Here is a 25,611-nt window from a genome sequence, read left to right as displayed (position 1 = left end):
TTTTACATGAAGAGAAAAGGAAAAAGAAAAAATAAATTTACTCTCTTTTTTCTTTTTCCCATAATCAATAATCAATAAAAATTCTTTTTATATTACCAATGAAACATTTAATACTATTTTTGCTATTATACGCTTAACTATTTATTATTTTCTCTTTTTTCAATTTTTCAAATTTATCTTTCTTATACCATTAATGAAGAACAATTTTATAAACTACTCATAATTTCTCTTTTCTATACGACATTAACTACATTTATTAATTTGTGTAATTTGGTTAAAACAACTTGTATTATTATACGGAGGGAGTTATTGAAATTGATGTCAAATTTTGTCTAAAATATGATTTCTAGGCTCATATAACCCCATAAAAAAAAAACGTTGCAATTTTATTTCTCTTTTAGTTTGAGTCTTCGATTGTTAGCTTTTTCAGTTTCAATTTTCAGTGTCTTCATAGCTTACTTTAGCTTTAAATTCCATCAAGTACTCTTCAGCTCATCTAACCACAAAAAACAGAAAAAAGGTATAAAATTTGTCGGCAGAGTTTCTCTGATAGTTTGATTCTTGACATTCCTCCCTTCAATTCCTAATTATAATTTCTTGTTTTTCGGCTCATACAGTATAACCCAAAAATCAAAAAAAAAAAAAATTAGAAAAAAAAAAAAAAACGTTGCAATTTTATTTCTCTTTTAGTTTGAGTCTTCGATTGTTAGCTGTTTCAGTTTCTCTTTAGCTTTAAATTCCATCAAGTACTCTTCAGCTCAACAGAAAAAAGGTATAAAAATTTTCGGCAGAATTTCTCTGATAGTTTGATTCCTCCCTTCAATTCCTAATTATAATTTCTTGTTTTTCAGCTCATATAAAGTATAAACTGAAGGAAAAGAAGTTGAAGAAAACAGATTCAAAATTGTCTGGATTTTCTGCAACTAGTGACTAGAGGTACTAATTTGTTCTCCTTTTTTTTTTTTTTTTAAAGTTTAAATACAATTTTAAACCATACAATCATTTTCCAAACCATTATAAACGTTTTGTTCCGTTATGGTAAAGGCTTGAGATTTTAGAGTGTGCTCTTTTTAATATCTTAAATTTGACTTCTTCCGTGGTGAAGGCCTCAGATTTTAGAGTGTGACTAGATCTTTTTAATTTTTAAATAATACTTGTTAGTTCAATTTAATCTATTTTTTCTTTTATAGTTTCATATGTTTTGAAGGTAATCGATCATTGTCATTTATAATATTAATATTAATTTTTAATGTATTGATTATATGTATATTTTACATCAAATTAACTTATTATTTTACTGTATTTTAATAATATTAATATTTAATTAAAAAAATGTAATTGATAATTTGGAATTAAACCACGCTAAATTGGACCAGATCAAATCAATTTTTTTAAGAAGTCATCTAATTCCGAACCAAACCATGAGTAATTTTGTTTTTGGATCACATCATGAGTTTTAACCTTAGAATATCCAAACTGCATCACAAACACCCCTACATACAAAACAAAAACTCTGACTTTAATTGGACCTCTGTTAATGGTTGGTGTCGGTCCTTAGTGATCGAACTTATAATATTATAAACATGAATACAAAAAATCATTAAAAAATTTGAAAGTACATAAGATTTGATTAAAAGTAAGAGTTTTGGACTCTTTAAGAATGTGGTCAAAAGTTTGATTTATGACTCCTACCTATAGAAATAATTCGATTGAGAGGAGAGAACTCACCATGTTTTCCCCACAATTTTTTGACATAAATTAGTAATCGTTAATAGCAGTGAAAACTTCGTACATATACCATGGTAACAAAAAAAAAAATTGTTCACCTCGAAGAGACTTTGAGATTTTTGGCCGGGACTTTCTAAATTATGAATTGTATTTTTATTTATTTAAGTGTTTGTGTGAATGAACGTTTTACTGTCTTGGACCCATTGTTTGGATTGAAAAAAAGTAAAACACTTTTATATATTATATACATAGCGCATTCTTTTTCTTGTGAATTGTCCTTGACTTTTAACATCATATTTTCCTAATCTAAAATAGTGTTTCTCAATTGCTTTCAGTCTCAACACAAGTCATAAAGAACGGACACTGATACCAGTTTCTACAAGTATTTTACCTGCCCAATGGATGCCATCATTTCTATTGTTGGAAGCGTAGTACCATATGTTTTTGCTCCTATTCGAAGAGAAGTGGGTTATTTGACACACTACGAACGTAATTTCACCAAGCTAAATGATTCTGTTCGCAATCTTGAAGCATCAAGAGAAGATATAAACCGTAGGGTGGAATCTGAAGGAAACAATGGAAAAAAAAAATTAGTTGGTGTTGAAACCTGGTTGGAGGACGGGAATGAGGTCATTCAAAAGGCAAAGCAGCTCCTGGAAGATCCTGGCCATCGAGAGGTTGGGTGTTCGGGCTGGTCTTTCCCTAATTTGAAATTACGACATCAGCTTGGCAAAAAGGCTACAAAGATAGCAAATGAGGTTGCTGTAGTTCAGGGAAGAAGTGATTTCAATGAAGTTTGTTACCTTCCTGCTCTATATGAAATTGCCTCTTCTTCTGCCACATGTGTTGGTGAAAAGTTTGAGACAAGGGAGTTATTTAAGGAGGGCATCTTGAAGGCTCTCAAGGATCCTAAAGCATGCAACATTGGAGTCTATGGTTTCGGTGGGGTGGGTAAGTCCTTTCTTGTTAAAGAAGTCTCTGAAATAGCCAAACAACAAAAATTGTTCGATGTAGTGGTTACCGCCCATGTATCCAAAACTCCAGACATTGAGAAAATTCAAGTGGTGATTGCAGATATGTTGGGTCTGACATTTCCAGAAGAAAGTACTGATGGTAGAGCTATCCGCCTAAGGAAGAGAATTGAAGAAGAGAAAACTGTCCTCGTTATTCTAGATGATATTTGGCAGCCACTTGAACTGGAAAAAGTAGGAATTCCATCCAACAAGGAACACATTGGTTGCAAATTATTGATGACCTCTAGAACTCAAGATGTGTTGCAGCAAATGGCCGTCCAAAAGGATTTGATCACTTTCAGACTTGAAGTTCTAAGTGAAGTAGAAACATGGAGCTTGTTTCAATCTATGGCAGAGGATGTGGTTAACGATATCATTTTCAAAGATGTAGCAACTCAAATTGCTAAACAATGTAAAGGTTTGCCTCTTCTCATACTGACAATGGCAAGCGGATTGAAAAGTAAGGATATTTATGCTTGGAAAGATGCATTGAGCAAATTACAAAATGTTGGTCATGAGAAAATCGATGTCATAACTCATTCTGCTTTAGAGTTGAGTTACAACTGGTTGGCAACTGACGAAACTAAGGCACTCTTCTTGCTTTCTGCTGTACTAGGACAATATGGTGAAGATTACTTATTGAAAGTTGCAATGGGTTTGGAGATATTCAACAATATAAGTACTGTGGATGCTGCAAGAAACAGACTTCATACTATAATTGGATCATTGAAAGCATCTTGCCTTTTACTTGAAGGTAATAAGAGAAGTCGGCGAATCCAAATGCATGACCTTGTTCGTGATGTAGGTATCTCCATAGCATGTAGGAATAAAGATGTTTATATTTTGAAACCGGAGACTGGTTTGAAGGAATATCTTACCATGGATTTTATGAAAATGTGCTCGCAGATCATCTTATTACAAATAAACGAGCTTCCAAAAAAGTTTGATTGTCCTAATGTTAAACTTTTAGTTTTCGAGAGTGCAAATCGTTTTTTAGAAATCCCAGATACTATTTTTGATGGGATGGGAAGCCTTAAAGTGTTAGATATAACACTTTTGAACTTGTCTTCATTACCCACTTCTTTCCGTTCCCTAACAGACCTTCAGACATTGTGTTTGAACCAATGTGTTTTGGAAAATATTGATATAATAGGAGATTTGAAAAACTTAGAAATTCTTAGTCTTGAGGATTCTTCGATGATCAAATTGCCAAACAAAATAAGGGAAATGACTCAACTAAGAATGCTTGATTTGAGCAATGCTGGAATAGAAATCATCCCACCCAACATCATTTCAAGCTTGTCTAACTTAGAGGAGCTGTATATGGGCAATACCTCAATTACGTGGGAAGACGAGAATTCACAGCAAAAAGAAAATGCAAGCCTTGCCGAGCTTGGACAATTGTACAACTTGACGGCTCTAGAATTACAAATTCACGAGGCTTGTATTTTGCCAAGGGACTTGAAATTAATGTTTGAAAAGCTGCAAAGATATAAAATAGCCATTGGAGATGTATGGCAATGGTCTGACATTAAGGACAGAACCTCGAACACACTGATGCTCAAACTTGATACCAACATACATTTGGAGCTGGGGATTAAAGCATTAATTAAAGGCGTTGAGAATTTATACATGGATGAAGTAGATGGCATTCAGAATGTGTTGTATGAAATGAACAGGGAAGGTTTTCCATTGTTGAGGCACCTCCACATCCAAAACAATGCAAAAATGAAGCACATAGTTTACTCTACGGAGAGGAACCAAGTCCATGTTTCCTTTCCCATCTTGGAAACTCTTTCAATTAATAATCTTGAAAATTTGGAGCAGATATGTCATGGCCCGCTTGTAATTAATTCTTTTGGTAAGCTCAGTGTTATCAAAGTAAATAATTGCGCCCAATTGACATATCTTCTCTCCTTATCAATGGTTAAAAGTCTTTCCAATCTTTCTGAGATCGAAGTTTGTCAATGCAATTCTATGAAGAACATAGTGCTCAGAGACTTGCCTGATGAAAAAGTAGAGTTTCCTTCTTTGCGTTCTTTAACTTTACAACACTTGGATACACTTGATAACTTTTTCTCTTATGAGCTGATGACATCTTCGATAACTTCTGCACGGCCATTTGTTAGTGCTCAGGTATGTTACTATTTTACTTTTAAGCTTAGTTATATTAAATGGTTGTGTTTGAAACTTTTTACAAGTCTAATCTATAAATTAACAAGGATCGTTAATAAACACTTATTATTTTAATTAATTTATTCAATTAACTGATGGGAAACTGATTTAGAGATCAGCAAAACCAAACGTAAATAATAAGAAGCTTCTAATTCAGTCGTGCAACCACAGCGGACATTGTTAGGGAATATATAATTTGAAAGATAACATGCTTGAACAAAGGTAGAAGCTAAGTTACGTTGGAGAAAACTAGTCAATTTTCAATAAAATGCTATAATTGTCACTCTAATCCTTCAATTATGATTTTTGTTAATTTGTTTTTTTATATAGGTTGCATTCCCTGATTTGACAACCCTTAAATTGAGCTCACTCAATTTAGATAAAATTTGGAATGACAATCAACATTCTATGTACAACTTGTCAGTCTTGATTGTGGAGAACTGTGGTGAGCTAAAGTACTTATTTTCTTCTACCATGGTTGAAACTTTTGTTAACCTCAAACGGGTTGAAATTAGTAAATGTAATTCGATGAATGAGATAATAGCTACAGAATGGAGAAACGATGTTACTATTGCATTGAATGAGGTACGGTAATCTTACTATTTTGACATTAAAACATTAATATTAAATTTGTGTTGAACTCAATATTTACCATGATACAAGTTATTAATGATTTCATACGGAATTGTGAATTATAGGTTCCATTTCCCAAATTGAAGACAATCGTGCTGAAGGACATGGAAAATTTGAAGACAGTATGGCATTACCAATTTGACACAGTGAAGACGTTGGAAGTCGAAAATTGTGAGAAAATAGTGGTTGTTTTTCCTTCCTCAATGCAGAAGACTTATCATAATCTGGAGATGTTAGTGGTTAAGGATTGTGCTTTAGTGGAACTTATATTTGAATTGAGTTCTAGTGAAAATAGCAGCATAGAAAGTGAAACACAGTTGAAGGTAATTAATTTAGCTCAATTGCCGAAGCTGAAAAAGATATGGAGCATCGATCCTGAAGGAATTCTTAGTTTTCATAATCTACAAAAGGTTGATCTAAGTAAGTGTGAAAGTATGGAGTATGTATTTCCATTTTCTGTTGCCACTGGCTGCCGACATCTCAAACAACTTCAGATAGAATATTGTGGGAAGATGAAGGAAATTGTTTCAGAGAAGACAGGATCTACGTGTGCAAGTCCCACATTTGAGTTTAATAAGCTAAATACTATAGTGCTTTGGGGCTTACATTCACTTGAGGGCTTCTATGCAGAAAGTCATATTCTAGCATGCCCCTCTTTGAATAAAATTGATGTTTACAGATGTGCAAAGTTGAATTTATACAAAACTGTAGCTCTGCCTGCAAGCATCCCTCAAAGATGTCAAGATGAGAATCCCTCGGATATATTCCAACCACTTTTCATTGTGGAAGAGGTATGTATCATATAAATTGACATATACTCCCTGTCCCCAATCTTTTTCATGGGCACGAATTTTCAGAAATAATTAATTTAGATAGGTTTATGCAATTTTACTCTTAAGTTTATGTTGTTTCCGAGGTTCAAAATCGTTAAAATAATTTTCATCCACCGAAGAGATTACTGGATTGAGTCGCGGGTCGATACGCTCTCTTTAAGACGTTTCGCGGCACTGCCCAAAAATGTGCAAGGCAGACGATCAACCACGAAGTCCCCAGGATAAAACAGCCCAGTTCTACTGATACCGATAAATACTGCACTGTAGATATCGGGCAAGAATTACACCCTCAAATATGGTACTAAAACCATTGCGCTATGGTTTTAAGTCCATTCTAATATGGTGCTATGACCATTCCAATATGGTATTGAGACCATTCTTATATGGTAACTAAGACCATTCAAATCATAGGGAATATGATTCTATGACCATTCTTAAATTTGAAGGAACTGTGATACTAGGATCACTCTTAAAACATAATAATAATAATACTAATATTAGTATCTCAGAACAAATAGAATAAACTTCAACATTATTCTCTAATTATTCTCTAAGTTATTAGGAACACAACCTAATACAAATCTTTCTAATTAATTTGCATAACGGAAAATGAAACCAATTGATATGAATAATTCATTCATTCTAACTTTAATATGGCTCATCTCAATCAACTAAATATTTCAAATGAATATGTAAACCGTTGATTCATAATCACTTACAAACCAAGAACATCAAATAATCTCTTAAGTCAGTGGATTTGATTATTTGTTCCATAAAAGAAAATAAGACTTACCGTTGCTGTAGGTTTTAATGAGCAAAACCATCAAGCACCAACATAGTGCTATGAGTGCTTGTACAATTGATAAGCTGTAATTCTTTGAACAGCAATTGGAGTATTGTCATATATTTTGATGAGAGAGCCACCATTGAGAGTAGAGCTGTCAAAACGGGCGGCCCGGCCAATTTCGGGCCGGCCTGTTCGGGCTTTGGGCTTCGTCGGGCCGGGCTAAAAAGCCCGGATAAAAAATGGGCTACTAAAATTAGTGCCCGAGCCCGGCCCGGAACGGGTAGTCGGGTTTTCGGGCGGCCCGGTTTTTTTTTTACTTTTAGTGTTCAAACTCAACTATATAAATAGCATTAATAATTCTCGCGCGTCCTATTTTTTACTCATCCGCTATAAATATTATATAATTCGCGCGCGCCGTATTTTTACTCATCCCCTATCTACGAGTTTCTTGCGCGCCCTATTTTTACTCATCCACTACCTACGAGTTTCTCGCGCCCTATTTTTACGCATCCGCTACTTACGAGTTTCTCGCGCGTCATATTTTTACTCATCCGCTACCTAGGACTTTCTCGCGCGCCCTATTTTTACTCATCCGCTACTACGAGTTTCTCGCGCGCCCTATTTTTATTCATCCACTATGTACGAGTTTCTCGCGCGCCCTATTTTTACTCATCCACTACCTACGAGTTTCTCGCACCCTATTTTTACGCATCCGCTACTTAGAGTTTCTCGCGCGTCATATTTTTACTCATCCGCTACCTACGACTTTCTCGCGCGCCCTATTTTTACTCATCCGCTACGTACGAGTTTCTCGCGCGCCCTATTTTTATTCATCCCCTACGTACGAGTTTCTCGCGCGTCCTATTTTTACTCATCCGCTACCTACGAGTTTCTTGGGTGCCCTATTTTTACTCCTGCTACTTAAGTAGCGGACGATATTTTATAATTTATATTACAAACTAATTTCAAATCATCCGAAACAAATTATTTATATTTATATTTTATTTTATTTTATTTTTAATTTTAATTTTTTCGGGCTTGCGGGCCACCCGCGGCCCATGCGGGCTAGCCCATATTTTAATCGGGCTTTGTCGGGCCGGGCTAAAAAGCCCGGAAATAATTCGGGCTAGGATTTTCAAGGCCCGAGCCCGGGAAAAAAATCGGGCTTGGCGGGCCGGCCCATTCGGGCTAGCCCATTTTGACGGCTCTAATTGAGAGAGCCACCCACGAGATAGATATTTTAATGTGAGATATGTAACTTGTTCTCTCCAAGTCACAACAAGTGCTATATATCATCATATATCATATGCTGGTGGCTAGGATATAATTTTATCAAAATAAGTGGATTTCGGCTACCGGAAAAGAAGGCTAGTGGTAGTATATGTAGGGAAAAGAAGTTAGCTCTTTTGATAATCTTTTTCACGTGTTGTTTAGCTACTAGGGCTTATTGTCAAGAAATATAAAATTTCCTCTAGCATCCTCTCAAAAGAAAATTAAATAAATAAATAAATAATAAGTCAATAAACAGATGTGGGACTTAAATTATTTAATTTTTCAGAAATACATACTAGTATGGTATACATACTAGAATGCTCTAGTACCCGATGTGAGACTCAATATTTTATTTTCAATTCACACACAATTGTGCTAGTTGTTCCAACAATCCCCCACTTGAATTTAAAAGAAAATTCCAAAATAGCATAGGACGCTTCTATATATAAGATTGTGCATAAGCAAAGGTGACGCTTGTCTTGAACCTTCATGTTGGGTTTTTGTATATTGGCTACATTTTGCAAAAACATATTTTAGCCAAGTGTTGAGACAAGTGTGCTGACCCCAAGTGTTGTGACAAATGTTGTGACACTTTGGAACAACACCTGACTCTGTTCTGCGCGCGCCAGCTGGATGTTATTATTTTCTACTCAATCTTTTGAAGATCTGTTTGAAGAATTATGTCAAGGTTTCTTACAGAAGAAGGCGCACGTGTTTAATGTGTTTCATGAGGCAGCTAAACCCTAGTTTTATTTTCCAAAAGAATTATATTTTTGGAAAATATATTTTTGCGGTTTCAAAAATATAACTATTGTTTTCAAAAATATATCACTGCTGCCGCAATTCTAGAAGCCCTAATTTTGTCTTGAAGCCCAAGTCGTTCTACTACTATAAATACGAAGGCAAGCATACGGTTTCAAGCATCTAAAATCGAGTCTTACAAAGCGTGTGTTTTTAGGGATTTTAGAGTGTTAATTGTGAGCCTATCTTGTGTCTCATTGATGCAAGCTTAGGACCTGAGTGTTATTGAGTTGTAAGTGTGAACTTCTCCTAAGCTTTGAAGTACGGAGATTGTTCTATTGTGTTGTGTGGTTTACTCGCAAGCTTTTAAGCAAGAGTGAATCCTAGTTTTTAGGAGTGTGTCTCCAACCGTTGTAATCGTCTGAGTTGAATAGCAGCGCTGTCTGTGTTGCTAAGGTGGGAATTGGGACGGGGTCTCATATCTAGGAGTTCCTAGGTAGAAGGATCATTGGGTAGTGATTAAGTGAGAAGTTGTAAACGGGTGAGTTTAGCTTCGAAGTAATACTGCTGATAGTGGACTTCATTCCTGGATTGGTATCCCCCAGAGTAGGCTTTAGGCTGAACTGGGTTAACAACTCTCGTGTGTTATTTACTTTACTGTTTATATTGTTTTATGTTATTTGCTCTGTTTATAGACAAGTGTTGGCGCACTAGTAACAACATCTGTCTACAACAGACAAGTGTTGCTACACCTTGAGCAACACCTGTCCACTGTGTGCCAGGAATTTCAATTGGTATCAGAGCAGGCACCCTGTTCTGAATTTTTAGGGTGAGCTCCAGGGAAACTTTTTCTGGCAAGGATGGACAAAGAAGGAGGTTTTGTTACCAGACCACCTCTTCTGGTTGGTGCTTCAAACTATGACTATTGGAAGTCCCGCATGATGGCCTTTCTAAAACAAATTGATAGCAAGACTTGGAAGGCAGTTCTGAGAGGGTGGACTCCACCTGTGAAGATGGACAAAGATGGCAAACCAACTCTTGAGTTGAAATCTGCTGAAGAATGGTCCAAAGAAGAGGATGAGCTTGCTCTTGCAAACTCAAAAGCATTATATGCACTATATAATGGTGTTGACAAACACATATTCAGACTCATCAAAAAGTGTGTTTGTGCTAAGGAAGCTTGGACAATTCTTGAGACTGTTCATGAAGGTACCTCTAAAGTGAAGTTGTCTAAGCTACAACTCCTAACAACTAAGTTTGAGAATCTTAGAATGAATGATGATGAAACCATTCAGGATTTTCACATGACCATACTTGACTTTGACAATCAATTTGATGCCTTGGGTGAAAAGATACCTGAAGAAAAGCTGGTAAGAAAAATGCTCAGGTCTCTACCTAAGAAGTTTGACATGAAAGTCACAGCTATAGAAGAAGCAAAGGATATCACAGATATGAAGCTAGATGAATTGGTTGGTTCACTACAAACCTATGAGGTAGCTGCAAATGAAAAGATGGATAAGAAAAACAAAAGTATTGCCTTTGTTTCAAATGCTGAGGAAGAAGATCAACTGAGTGACACAGAGTCTGAACAAAGCATCTCTGATGCAATGGTTCTTTTGGGAAAACAATTTAATAAAGTACTGAAGAGAATGGACAAACGCCCTAAGACAGGTGCAGCTGACATTGGGCGCAACACTTACAGGAACTTCAGAAAACCTGCAACAGATGAAAAATCAGCTCCAAATAAAGGTGTTCAATGCCATGAATGTGAGGGGTTTGGTCACATTAGAAGTGAATGTGGTACCTTTCTGAAGAAACAAAAGAAGGGGTTAACTGTAACTTGGTCAGATGAAGATTCTGAAGGAGAAACTGATACTGCAAAGGGTATACATGTATTGACAAGTGTTTGCACATCTGACACTGAATCCTGTGAAGAAGAACTGACCTTTGATGAACTGGCTGAATCATATAAAAAGCTGTGTCTGAAGAGTGCAGAAGTCTGCAGAGTCTCTGAAGAACAAAAAGAAACAATCACTAAGTTGGAAACGGAGAGAGCTGCTAATATGTCAAGAATCTCTGAATTTAGTACTAAATGGGAAGATAGTTTAAAGATCATTGAGCAACAGAAGGCAACTATCATCAACTTAGAAGCTGACAAGATCAAACAACTGACTGAGATAGCCCATCTGAATGAAGAGGTAACTGAATTAAACTCTCATCTTGAGAATTTAAAGAAGCATGTTCTTAGGCTATTCAAAGGAAGTGATCTAGATGAAATCCTAGAAACTTTGCCTGCCCCTAGTAGATCCAAAACAGGCATTGGGTATGAATACAAAAATATTAATAGGATTATGGATTACAACAAAGAAGGGAAATTTTTGCCTGAGTTGAGTAAACAACCGTCTCCAAAAATGCATGACAGGATGTCGCCACACCTGTCTCCTAGACAGCAGAGACAAGTGTTGCCACATGTGGCACCACATCAGCAAAGATGGCAGAGACCTAGGTTTATACCTAGACCAAGAAGCAGGTACCATTCATGGAGATGTCATCACTGTGGAAGGAAGGGGCACATAAGGCCTTATTGCTACAAACTATATGGTTATCCAAGTGAAATTCCACAAGAATCTGATCAATCCATCACTAAAACAAAGATGGAATGGAAGCAAAAAGATGATGCAACCAATACCAAGGAGTATACAGCTGAAAGCAGTGGGAAAAGTCTGATTGCCCATACATCTCTCAGAGCATCATCAAAAGAAGATTGGTACTTTGATAGTGGCTGTTCCAGACACATGACTGGTGTTGAAAAATATTTAAAGGAAGTAAAATCTTATGCCACAAGTTTTGTGACATTTGGAGATGGAGCAAAGGGGGAAATCAAAGGTATTGGAAGACTTATTGACCATGGTCTACCAAAACTTGAAAATGTTCTCCTTGTAAAAGGACTAACTGCCAATCTAATCAGTATAAGCCAACTATGTGATCAAGGCATGAAAGTCAACTTTACAAAAAATGAATGTCTGGCCAGCAATAATGAAGGAGACATCCTTATGAGGGGTGTTAGATCAAAAGACAACTGCTACTTGTGGATCCCTTTTGAAGAAGGTAATGTATCTACATGTCTCTTAACTAAAAATGAAGAGGTTAAGCTGTGGCATCAAAAATTAGGACACCTTAACCTGAAGAGCATGAAGAGAGTCATATCAGAAGAAGCTGTCAGAGGACTACCAATCTTACAGATACAGGAAGGCAATATCTGTGGTGAATGTCAGATTGGGAAGCAAACCAAAGTGTCGCACCAAAAGTTGCAACACTTGTCCACCTCTAGAGTTCTTGAGTTACTACATATGGATCTGATGGGGCCCATACAAGTTGAGAGTCTTGGAGGTAAGAAATATGTTCTTGTTATTGTTGATGACTTCTCTAGGTATACTTGGGTGAATTTCATTAGGGAAAAATCTGAGACTTTTGAAGAATTCAAAAATCTGTGTGTACAACTTCAAAAAGAGAAAGACTGTGGTATTGTAAGAATCAGAAGTGACCATGGTAAGGAATTTGAAAACTCTAAATTTGCTGATTTTTGTGCTGCTGAAGGAATAATTCATGAATTCTCTTCACCAATTACACCTCAACAAAATGGTGTGGTTGAAAGAAAGAATAGAACCTTACAGGAATCTGCTAGAGTAATGTTGCATGCCAAAAATGTTCCTTACAAGTTCTGGGCTGAAGCCATGAATACAGCATGTTACATTCACAATAGAGTAACATTGAGGAAAGGTACTGCTACAACATTGTATGAACTATGGAAGAATAGGAAGCCTACCGTGAAGTACTTCCATGTGTTTGGGTCAAAATGTTACATTTTAGCAGATAGAGAACCTAGGAGAAAATTGGATCCCAAAAGTGATGAGGGGATATTTTTAGGTTACTCAACCAACAGCAGAGCGTACAGGGTTTTTAACTCCAGAACAAGAACTATGATGGAATCAATTAATGTTGTTGTTGATGACAGTGATACAACAAGTGCAGATCCAGCTGAAGAGACAGATGTCATAACACCTGTCCCAACACCTGATGATGATCAAACTGAACCTGAACCTGATCAACATTCTGAGTCTACTACAGAGGTTCCTAGACCAAACAAGGGACCATCTACTAGAACACAGAAGAATCATCCTCTGGAACTTGTCATTGGAAATCCAAATCAAGGAATTGCAACAAGAAGATCAAAAGAAGCAATTTCCAATTCATGCTTCATATCAAAGATTGAACCAAAGAATGTTAAAGAAGCTTTGACTGATGAATACTGGATCAATGCTATGCAGGAGGAACTAACTCAGTTCAAAAGAAGTGAGGTATGGGATCTAGTACCTAGACCAGATGGTATAAATGTTATTGGTACCAAGTGGGTGTACAAGAACAAAACTGATGAAAATGGTGATATTACTAGAAATAAAGCCAGACTTGTAGCACAAGGATACACCCAGATAGAAGGAGTAGATTTTGATGAGACTTTTGCTCCAGTTGCTCGCTTGGAGTCCATAAGATTACTCTTGGCTGTGGCATGCATTTTGAAATTCAAGCTATATCAAATGGATGTAAAAAGTGCATTCCTAAACGGCTATCTAAATGAAGAGGTATATGTTGAGCAACCAAAAGGGTTTGTAGATCCAAGCTTTCCTAACCATGTTTACAAACTAAAGAAAGCACTTTATGGATTGAAACAAGCCCCTAGAGCATGGTATGAAAGATTGACTGAATTTCTTGTCAGCCATGGATACAAGAAGGGTGGAAATGATAAAACCCTGTTTGTAAGAGAAGAGAAAGGGAAGCTAATGATAGCTCAGATATATGTGGATGATATTGTATTTGGTGGAATGTCGCGACAAATGGTGGAACACTTTGTGCATCAAATGCAATCTGAATTTGAAATGAGTCTTGTAGGTGAGCTAACTTATTTTTTAGGTCTTCAGGTCAAACAAATGGAAGACACCATATTTATCTCTCAAGAAAAATATGCAAGAAACATTGTAAAGAAATTTGGTATGGAAGGTGGCAGTCACAAAAGGACACCTGCACCTACACACTTGAAGCTTACCAAAGATGAGAAAGGGGTTGATGTGGATCAAAGTCTCTATAGAAGTATGATTGGGAGCTTACTATATCTCACAGCTAGCAGGCCTGATATCATGTTTGCAGTTGGAGTTTGTGCTAGATACCAATCTGAACCCAAGATGAGTCATCTGACTCAAGTAAAGAGGATCTTCAAATATGTCAATGGCACATGTGGCTATGGAATTCTATACTCTCATGGTAATGATTCTACCTTAATTGGATATTGTGATGCAGATTGGGCTGGAAGTGCTGATGATAGAAAGAGCACCTCTGGTGCATGTTTCTTCTTGGGAAACAACCTAGTATCTTGGTTTAGTAAGAAGCAAAATAGCGTGTCTCTATCAACAGCTGAGGCAGAATATATAGCAGCTGGAAGTAGTTGTTCTCAATTGTTATGGATGAGACAAATGTTGAAGGAGTATAGTGTGGAGCAAGATGTCATGACACTCTATTGTGACAATCTTAGTGCTATAAACATTTCCAAAAATCCTATTCAACATAGTAGGACTAAGCATATTGATATACGTCATCATTTTATAAGAGAGCTTGTAGAAGAAAAAATTGTTACACTTAAGCACATTGCATCGGAAGAACAACTAGCAGACATTTTTACTAAAGCGTTGGATGCAAGTCAATTTGAAAATTTAAGAGGCAAACTTGGAATTTGCCTTTTTGAAGACAAATAGCAGTTACAGCATGTAATGCGTGTAACTACCTCTCTTCACTTAAAGTTACACGCTAATCAAGGAAGTTTTCATTCAACTTCCCATAACTTCTATCAACCACAATCATTACTTTTCATCCATCTTCTCTCTCACGCTCAAAACCTCTCCAACTTCCTCATCAACATTTCTCCAACCTTTACATTTCTCAGAAAATCTTACCCAATAATCATGTCTGATTCTGGAAAGTCCTCACCAACGAAGAATGACGATGTTCCATCACCACAAGTGGTGATAAATGCTATTCCTCTCAACACCATACCTGCCACAAGTCCAAAGATGCGAAGAAAGTCAGTTGCGAAGAAGGAAAGGTCTTCACGAACGAGTATAAATCCTTCATCTCCCTCATCTTCAATTAAGAAAACGAAGAAGAAGAGCAAGAAATCGCGAACTGAATCGAGAAAGTCCTATACAATGTCTGAACTGCATGTTGATCCTCTGCCATCAAGTAATGTTCCTACTCCTGTCGTTGAGGCTACAGAGGAAGATGTTGACACATCTGGTAAGAACTCACTTAATCAAAACTCTGATGCTCCAAATTCTGTTGAAAACCTAGGTTTAGAGAAACCTACTGTGTCTGAAAATTTGGGGAAAAATGTTCCTAACTCCCCTGTTGCTGTTGATGATAATATTGGTGCTTCAACTGAGACCAATAATGATGTTGCTGATGAGTCCATTAAGAAAACTGCTCCTGAGACTCATGTTGCGCCAAGTGTTGCAACACATGGCGCTACGCCAAATGTGGTGCCAGATGTTACCACATCTTTGGCACAAGAGAACCTTGTGGACTATTCTGAGTCTGATGAGAGTCCTCCACCTAAGGATACTGATAAAGAAGCCGTTTCTGATAAAGCTGTTAAAACACCTGAGGTTATCATTGTTAATGAAAATGAAACTACAGTTAGTGATAAGGCTATTCCTGCTCATTCTGAAGCTAGCGTGGCTAGGAGGACTAGAAGTAGGGTTGGTAAAACTGTAGAGGCTACTAATACACCTGCCCAAACACCCAAACCCTCTAAGGCTGGAAAGGCTACTGGTAAAAAGCCTGTGTATGGACCTCCAAAACCTGTCAGTAAAGTGATCCCTAGGTCAGAAACCAAGAAAAGAAAAGCTCCTCCAACAAGTGATTCTGATTTTGAACCTGAGACAGATGTTGCTGCATCTGGCAGCACATCTAGAAAGAGTATAGGAAGGAAGAAGGTTCCTCAAACTGTTCCCTATGCTCCTTTAGATAATGTCTCATTCCATCTGGAGAATGGATCTGCAAGATGGAAATTTGTGTATCATAGAAGGTTAGCTCTAGAAAGGAATTTGAAGAATGATATTCTTGAATGTCCAAGTGTTGTTGAAGCTCTTGAGTATGCTGGTTTGATGAAAACTGTTGTGGGTTTGGACAAGTGCTATGACAGGCTTGTCAAGGAATTTTTGATTAATGTAGCTGCAGACTGTAATGATCCAGCAAGTCCTGAATACAGGCAAGTATTTGTTCGTGGAAAGTGTGTTCAATTCTCCCCTATTGTGATAAACCAATATCTCCAAAGAAGTTCTGATGAAGTGGCTCCTCTGAAAGCCACAGATAATGAAATCTGCAAGGTCCTCACTGGTGGAAAAATTAAAGTGTGGCCAAGCAAGGCAAAGTTGTCTGCAACTTCCCTCTCACCATTCTATGCTGTATTAAATAGGATTGCTGCCCATAATTGGGTACCAACTACTCACTCAGGTGATATTGCAAGAGGATTGGGCAAGTTCATTTATGCTGTGGGTACAAAAGCCAACTTTGACTATGGTGCATATTTCTTTCAAGAGACTCTGAGCCATGCTTTAACATATGCTGTTGAGAAACCAGTTGCTCTTCCCACTCTGCTATGCAATATTATACTCGAACAACATCCAGATATACTAAGAAGTTCTGATGTTCCTTGCAAAAGGAAAGGGGTGTTGGTGATTGAGCAGAGGCTGCTGGATGGGACAAATGCTGCAGCAGGTGTTGGCACATCTGTCCAGGCTGGTGTACTCTCTAGGAAGCAGATGATTGCTGATCTTACTGAGACTAGCAGAGCCCTTGAGGCAAGAAAATTGAAAATTGATCGTGTGATTGAGGCACTCAAGGCTGAGGAAGCTGCTGAAATGGCTGAGGGTGAGCCAGATGGACAAGAAGGAAAAGAGGCTAGTGAGTCTGAGGATGGTTCTGAGGAAGTGATGGAGGACTCTGATGAAAGTTCTTCAATCTGATTTCTGATGTTTTCCTTATATTTGTTTCTGATGTACTTTTGGTGTTTCTTTTGTTGTTCCTTTATGGGCTAGGCCCTGAATTTCTAGCACCTGTGCGTGCTCTATGGTCTGTAATAACTGCACACTGATATTCTCTATGCTCTGGTACACTATGATTTCCTATTCCTGATGTTTGTCTAAATTGTGGCTAAAAAGGGGGAGTAGTGTTAGTGTGTGTGTGTGACAAGTGTGAAGACAGATGTTCTCACATCTGGTGACTGATCACATCTGGTGACTGTTGTTGTGCTAGTGTTTGTATGCTCGTATTGAGGGGGAGTGTGAGCAATATGCATGTACTGAGGGGGAGTAGTGAATATTCTTTCTCTATCTGGAGTGTGTATGCATGAATTCAGGGGGAGTGTGAGTGATATTATCTCTTGATCGCCTGAATATGTTTGATGACAAATGTTGTGCCAAGTGTTATGGCACCTGACTATTGAGTCCACTATCCACTATGACTGAGAATTTATTTTTCTCAGATGTTTATGGGAATTTATTTTTCCCTGTTGTTCTTATGTTGATGAAATGCGCCTTAAACTATTAGGAGTTTATTTCTCCTACTTCTTAGCATCTACTATGGGAGTTTATTTCTCCCTTGTGTTGTTCCATGAGGCTAGTTGTGTTTTATTCCGCTGTTGCATTGCCTCTGATACTACTTAACTCTTCTGGAAGTAGTTTTTATTATGTGTTACTTTCTTTCCTAGTTGTGTGATCATGTTGACTCGAAGGAAAGGCAATACTGTATCTCTCTATATACTGGTCTAATATTGTTTTAGCCAAAATTTGCCAAAGGGGGAGATTGTTGGGTTTTTGTATATTGGCTACATTTTGCAAAAACATATTTTAGCCAAGTGTTGAGACAAGTGTGCTGACCCCAAGTGTTGTGACAAATGTTGTGACACTTTGGAACAACACCTGACTCTGTTCTGCGCGCGCCAGCTGGATGTTATTATTTTCTACTCAATCTTTTGAAGATCTGTTTGAAGAATTATGTCAAGGTTTCTTACAGAAGAAGGCGCACGTGTTTAATGTGTTTCATGAGGCAGCTAAACCCTAGTTTTATTTTCCAAAAGAATTATATTTTTGGAAAATATATTTTTGCGGTTTCAAAAATATAACTATTGTTTTCAAAAATATATCACTGCTGCCGCAATTCTAGAAGCCCTAATTTTGTCTTGAAGCCCAAGTCGTTCTACTACTATAAATACGAAGGCAAGCATACGGTTTCAAGCATCTAAAATCGAGTCTTACAAAGCGTGTGTTTTTAGGGATTTTAGAGTGTTAATTGTGAGCCTATCTTGTGTCTCATTGATGCAAGCTTAGGACCTGAGTGTTATTGAGTTGTAAGTGTGAACTTCTCCTAAGCTTTGAAGTACGGAGATTGTTCTATTGTGTTGTGTGGTTTACTCGCAAGCTTTTAAGCAAGAGTGAATCCTAGTTTTTAGGAGTGTGTCTCCAACCGTTGTAATCGTCTGAGTTGAATAGCAGCGCTGTCTGTGTTGCTAAGGTGGGAATTGGGACGGGGTCTCATATCTAGGAGTTCCTAGGTAGAAGGATCATTGGGTAGTGATTAAGTGAGAAGTTGTAAACGGGTGAGTTTAGCTTCGAAGTAATACTGCTGATAGTGGACTTCATTCCTGGATTGGTATCCCCCAGAGTAGGCTTTAGGCTGAACTGGGTTAACAACTCTCGTGTGTTATTTACTTTACTGTTTATATTGTTTTATGTTATTTGCTCTGTTTATAGACAAGTGTTGGCGCACTAGTAACAACATCTGTCTACAACAGACAAGTGTTGCTACACCTTGAGCAACACCTGTCCACTGTGTGCCAGGAATTTCACTTCACATAGCGAGTAAGAGCCCGATTCAACAAGAGTGACGCTTGTCTTGAACTCTATCTCAGATTTTTCTCAAACCCGCACACAACCTTTCCTAAGGTGTATCTTAAAAGCCCGTGCTTTAATGGCCCTGCACGTGTATCCCAGTTTCATGAACGCTCTAGGAGTTCGCCCCAAAACTCCATAGGAACCGGCCTCAGTTCCACATTCATATAGGTAAGTCTATCAAAAGTACCCCTAAAGCTAGGTACTCCTCTGATCCAGAGTATAGATCTCATTAAGAGTTTCTATTACCTCATCCTTTTCGCTTCAGGATTCATGCATCTTATAATTGCATGATCATTCCCTATTACTCACGACTTGTTGTTTACCCATTGAAACCTAATTCTTAGGATCTCCAGTCTTTTAGGTTGGGTTACCATCATAAGTAATTCTCAGTAGGCATTAGTCCCATCTTCTTGGATGTATTATGGACTTCATTTTAGCTATTCCTTTCGTCAAAGGATCTGCTAAACTTTCATCAGTGTGTACATGACCCATTCTTACAGCTTCTTTTGAGAGTAACTCTCTCACTACACTGTGTTTACTTCTTATTTGACGTCTCTTATCGTTATAATAACGATTCTCAATTTATGCAATAGCCGCGGTACTATCGCAATGGATCAACACATCTGGCATAAATTATTCCTTAAAGGAATTTCAGCTAGCAATCGTTAATGTTATCATTTCAGATTTCCATAGTGGACTGAGCCAATATGGTCTATTTCTTTTATTTCCAAGATACAGTTTCTCTACTATAATAAATATAGTTACTAGTTGTTTTGGAATCATATGATAATATATTCCAATCTACATTACTGTAATCTTCAAACACAGCAGAGAATCTCTGCAAATGTAATCTGAGATTCATGGTCCTTTTAAGGAATCTCATGAACTTCTCAATAGCATATCAATGCTCATAATTAGGTCTACTAAACCTACACAACTGTACCACGACGTATGCAATGTCGGGTCTAGTACAATCAGTGACATACCAAATGCAGTCGGCAATGCTTTCATATTCTGATTGTCTTACACTTTCAATAGTGTTCTTCCATAGTTTTTACACTTGGATCATATAGTATGCAAACAAGTTTGCAGTCAGTAAATATATTTCTTTAAAACCTTCTCATCATTGTGAGATTGATTTAAGGAAATTCTCATTTATGAATTAGTAATCTCAATAACTAAGATTACATCTACTTTTTCAAACTCTTTCTTATCAAAGTTGTTAGAAAACAATGATTTCATTTCATTCACAACATGAATGTTTTCTCTAAACATGTAAATAATTTACATAGAGACTTATGATAATGCAAATGCTATTTACTAGTTTATAGTAAATACATTTGTCACTTTCATTCAGTTTTAATTCATTTGATATCATGAAATTGTCAACTTTTCATGACATTTCTTATGGCTTATTAAAGACCATACAAAGTACTATATGACGTATAGACTTTAATTTTCATGCCACCCATGAGTTACAAAATATTCAGGTTGTTCTAAATAAATTTCTTCTTCCAGTCACGGTAAAAACAAAGGAAAAACAGTTTTGACATCCATCCGGTGTACTATTAAATTATAAATAGCATCAAGCAAATTTAGTACCACTATGGATGTTATTCTTGTGACAGGAGAAAAATTATTGAAGAAATCTATATTTTTTCTTTTATCTAAAACCCTTGGCTACAAGGTGAGCCTTGTATTTATCAAAAGTTCCATAATGTTTTAGATTCTTTTCCAAAATTCATTTACAACTCATTGGTTTGTACTCAGGAGGCAATTCTTTCAAATGTCAGGTCTTATTAGACCCTAGAGAATCTATCTTTTCTTTTATGGCCTCTTGCCATATATCAACCTTCAAGGAAGACAACGCTTCTTGAAAGCTAGTTAGATTCTCTTAGATTGTATAAACCATGTAACTAGGTTCACACTCTATAGCAACTATTGCTATCTTACCTCTCCAAGGTTCCGTAACATCTTGTTCGATGTTCTCATCACTGCTTCTGATCACTGAAATGTCATCAGTTGCATTACCCCCACTAGTGCCCCCACTATTTCTCAATTTAAAGAGAAATTCATTTTCATAGAAATCAATTTCATTTGATTCTATGATCACTTTAGCATTTAGGTCATAAAACCTATAAACTTTAATGTTCATTATATACTCAATGAGTACATATTCATAGGCTCTACTGGTGAGTTTAACTCTCTTGGTTTCTGGAATTTAAACATAGTCCAGATAAACCCAAGTTCTAATATAAGACAAATTAGATTGTCTTTTCTTCAAAATTTCATAAGTAGAAATTTTGTTCTTGCGCTTAGGCACTCTATTTAGACAAAACAATCAATTAATTAAATTTTTCCCCACTAATGAGATGCAATGCCAAAATTAATTAAACATGATTGTAACAACTAGCTTGGCAAATGTTCTAAATATTTTTTTTTTTGCTTTACCGTTCATCTCAAAAGAGTAAAGTGCAGTTGTTTCAAGATAATTTCATACTCATTGAAAATTGTGGGAATCATACTTTTGTGCCTCTATCAAAATCATTTGATTTTCTCATTGAATTACTTTTCAATTTCAGTTTCATATGATTGGAACATGAAAAAAATATCACTTATCATTTATTTTTCATAAGATGTATGAAAAATATAACTTGAACAGTCATCAACAAAAGTGATGATTTTTTTCTGTTTCTAATCAAAGTACCATCTAGAGTTTTAATTCACATTGTGTATCTGATTCTTGAATAATTTGTCAATTGGCTTCAGACATGTGAATTTCTTTCTAGTGTTGTTGTTCAAGACAACAAGCACTTCATTTTTCTGATTTTACTTTCTAGCTTCTTCTTCAAAACGAAGACATGTTATCAGAAATTCGGGGGAATATCGTCTAGTCATTTTATCCTTATAGCTTGTTCAATTTTAAAGTAAAATTGGAATCACTTTCTTCAAAAGTAGCAACTCTTTTGTTATTATAAAACCATAATTTTTTGTTGCCAATATCTGAAGTGATTTACTTCAAACCGAAACGGTTTGTTCTAGTCCGCAATATCATAATCTGAGCCAGTAATTTCTTCGGTAGACATGACAGAAACGAAACGTCTTAAAATTGTTGTTTCCGAGGTTCAAAATCGTTAAAATAATTTTCATCCACCGAAGAGATTACTGGATTGAGTCGCGGGTCGATACGCTCTCTTTAAGACGTTTCGCGGCACTGCCCAAAAATGTGCAAGGCAGACGATCAACCACGAAGTCCCCAGGATAAAACAGCCCAGTTCTACTGATACCGATAAATACTGCACTGTAGATATCGGGCAAGAATTACACCCTCAAATATGGTACTAAAACCATTGCGCTATGGTTTTAAGTCCATTCTAATATGGTGCTATGACCATTCCAATATGGTATTGAGACCATTCTTATATGGTAACTAAGACCATTCAAATCATAGGGAATATGGTTCTATGACCATTCTTAAATTTGAAGGAACTGTGATACTAGGATCACTCTTAAAACATAATAATAATAATACTAATATTAGTATCTCAGAACAAATAGAATAAACTTCAACATTATTCTCTAATTATTCTCTAAGTTATTAGGAACACAACCTAATACAAATCTTTCTAATTAATTTGCATAACGGAAAATGAAACCAATTGATATGAATAATTCATTCATTCTAACTTTAATATGGCTCATCTCAATCAACTAAATATTTCAAATGAATATGTAAACCGTTGATTCATAATCACTTACAAACCAAGAACATCAAATAATCTCTTAAGTCAGTGGATTTGATTATTTGTTCCATAAAAGAAAATAAGACTTACCGTTGCCGTATGTTTTAATGAGCAAAACCATCAAGCACCAACATAGTGCTATGAGTGCTTGTACAATTGATAGGCTGTAATTCTTTGAACAGCAATTGGAGTATTGTCATATATTTTGATGAGAGAGCCACCATTGAGAGAGCCACCCACGAGATAGATATTTTAATGTGAGATATGTAACTTGTTCTCTCCAAGTCACAACAAGTGCTATATATCATCATATATCATATGCTGGTGGCTAGGATATAATTTTATCAAAATAAGTGGATTTCGGCTACCGAAAAAGAAGGCTAGTGGTAGTATATGTAGGGAAAAGAAGTTAGCTCTTTTGATAATCTTTTTTCACGTGTTGTTTAGCTACTAGGGCTTATTGTCAAGAAATATAAAATTTCCTCTAGCATCCTCTCAAAAGAAAATTAAATAAATAAATAAATAATAAGTCAATAAACAGATGTGGGACTTAAATTATTTAATTTTTCAGAAATACATACTAGTATGGTATACATACTAGAATGCTCTAGTACCCGATGTGAGACTCAATATTTTATTTTCAATTCACACACAATTGTGCTAGTTGTTCCAACAATTTACCATACCAACTCTAAGTGTCATTTCCCAAAAGTATCACACCAATCTCAACTCAAATTCTAGTGACTTAAGTTCAACAAACATATTCAGCGTCCATTTGTTTTAGATTTTTTTATAAGTAATTTTATAGTGTATTTGTTTTTCTGTTAAAAGTTTTTTAACAAAGAATTTTTTTATAAAAATTTCAAATGAAAAATTGGTTTGAAATGTTGTCTTACGATTTTTATCATTTTGTTATAATTTTTTTGGATCACAAAATTTCAAAATAATCTCTAAAAAGAAGCTATTTTAAATAGTTTTTCATAAAAATATTTTTGAGAGATATATTTTTTAAAATTTTTTTATTATTATTAAGTTTAAATCTCAAATATGAATGTTTCAAAAAAAAAAAATCTCAAATATGAATATTTAAGTTATTGAATGTTAAAACCACTCTATTAATTTATAAAAAGATGAATTTGAAACAACTTTCACTATTTTTTTATTAAGTTATTATAAAAATTATTTTTAAAATACAAAGTAAAAATCATTTTTTTTAAAAGGTAAAAAACAACGCACCCTTACAAGACAAATTTTCAAAACTTTAGGTAGTTTGAAAAATCAAAATTTAAAACTTCCATGATATTAATTTTTAAGTCAACATTAATTTTTCATTTCTTTTAAATTGTTCTTTATATATATTTTAGGTGATTCCAAACTTGGAGTGGATGACAATAAACGATAGGGATGCTATGGTGATATTGAAATCACAAAATTTAGATTCCCTCTTCAACAAATTGACATCTCTTGGTTTGTATGATTTTAAGAATGAAGAGGCTACATATCCTTACTGGTTTCTCCAAAATGCACGTTCTCTTGAACACCTAGCTGTTGCAGACAGTTCCTTCAAGAAGATATTTGAAGATGAAAGACTAGTGACTATGAAAATTCACACACGCCTCAAAAAGTTGTGGCTTATTCAATTACCTAAACTTCAGCATATATGTGAAGATGGATCTCTAATTCACCCACTTCTTGAGCATCTTGATAGCTTACTTATTCTTGATTGTCCTAGTTTGACAAATTTGTTGCCTTCCTCTGTCACCTTTAGCCACCTAACAAAAATGAAGATAACAAAATGCAATAAACTTGTAAATTTAATAACATCCTCGACTGCGCAAAGTTTGGTAAAACTCACATTATTGAAGGTAGAGGACTGTGACTCACTACAAGAAATAATAACGGGAAAGGAAAATGTTGATATTGCATTTGTTAGTCTTCAAAGATTGATGCTCAAAGGTTTACCAAGCCTCAACAACTTTTGCTCAAGTAAGTGTTTCTTGAAGTTTCCATTGTTGGAGTATGTAGTTGTGAGCAACTGTCCTGTCATGGAGATATTCTCTGAGGGAAACACAAGCACACCAAGTCTTCGAAAAGTCAAAATTGAAGAAAATGGTGAAGAATGTTATTGGAAGGGCAACCTAAATGATACCATAAAAAAAGATGTTTGAAGATAAGGTATGTATTCATTTCTTAGTTAACAATATTTACATTATACCTTCCATTCATTTACTTTACAAGCTATGTTATCTGACTTGTTCTATTTGTTTCACCTCCTTTGGAACTAGTCCTTGTCATAAAAACCGGTCTGGTCCTGGTTTGGCATGCTGTGGCGTGAGGTATTTGAAAGTCCCGAAATGATGCTATCTACTCCGACAAGGTTTAGAGTATTGAACAATTGGTGGATGAGTTAAATTATTTTCTTGAAAATGGTTGTTGATCCTCTGTCACCTGGAGTGTGCTTCTTTTAGCCTTTTGCAGTGTGGATTATTCTGTTCTGTAGGCTCTTGCTTCTCCTGTAATTGGGTTGAAGTAAAGTATCTTGTAATTGTTTCAAAAAAAAAAAAAGTATCATCATAAATTATTCTCCTGTATTGTTGGGTTTTAAGTAATTTAATTTGATATGTAACATGTAACTCTGGTGGTGAAGTTATTCTGCTTAATAAATTATCATCATAAACATTCAAGTTA

At 35.9% G+C, this 25,611-nt stretch overlaps 1 protein-coding gene across 2 annotated transcripts; it reads left to right on the top strand.

Annotated features, from left to right (window-relative positions):
* The first annotated feature begins 235 nt into the window (after positions 1-235).
* On the top strand, positions 236-25,611 carry LOC123888075 (disease resistance protein At4g27190-like). Of its 2 annotated transcripts, none has more exons than XM_045937039.1 (7): positions 236-772; positions 852-936; positions 2,064-4,877; positions 5,247-5,501; positions 5,615-6,340; positions 24,288-25,098; positions 25,209-25,611. In XM_045937039.1, exons 3-6 carry the CDS (start codon positions 2,127-2,129, stop codon positions 25,089-25,091), a joined length of 4,536 nt encoding a protein of 1,511 aa, XP_045792995.1. In that variant the 5' UTR covers positions 236-772; positions 852-936; positions 2,064-2,126; the 3' UTR covers positions 25,092-25,098; positions 25,209-25,611. The 2 variants fall into 2 exon arrangements, with proteins under 2 accessions (XP_045792995.1, XP_045792994.1); XM_045937038.1 differs by having other exon boundaries at positions 326-520.

This window comes from Trifolium pratense, linkage group LG6 (genome assembly GCF_020283565.1).
Source record: "Trifolium pratense cultivar HEN17-A07 linkage group LG6, ARS_RC_1.1, whole genome shotgun sequence".
Classification (NCBI taxonomy): Eukaryota; Viridiplantae; Streptophyta; class Magnoliopsida; order Fabales; family Fabaceae; genus Trifolium; species Trifolium pratense.
Note: the sequence above shows the minus strand (reverse complement) of the source record. Positions and strands in the feature narration are given on the sequence as shown.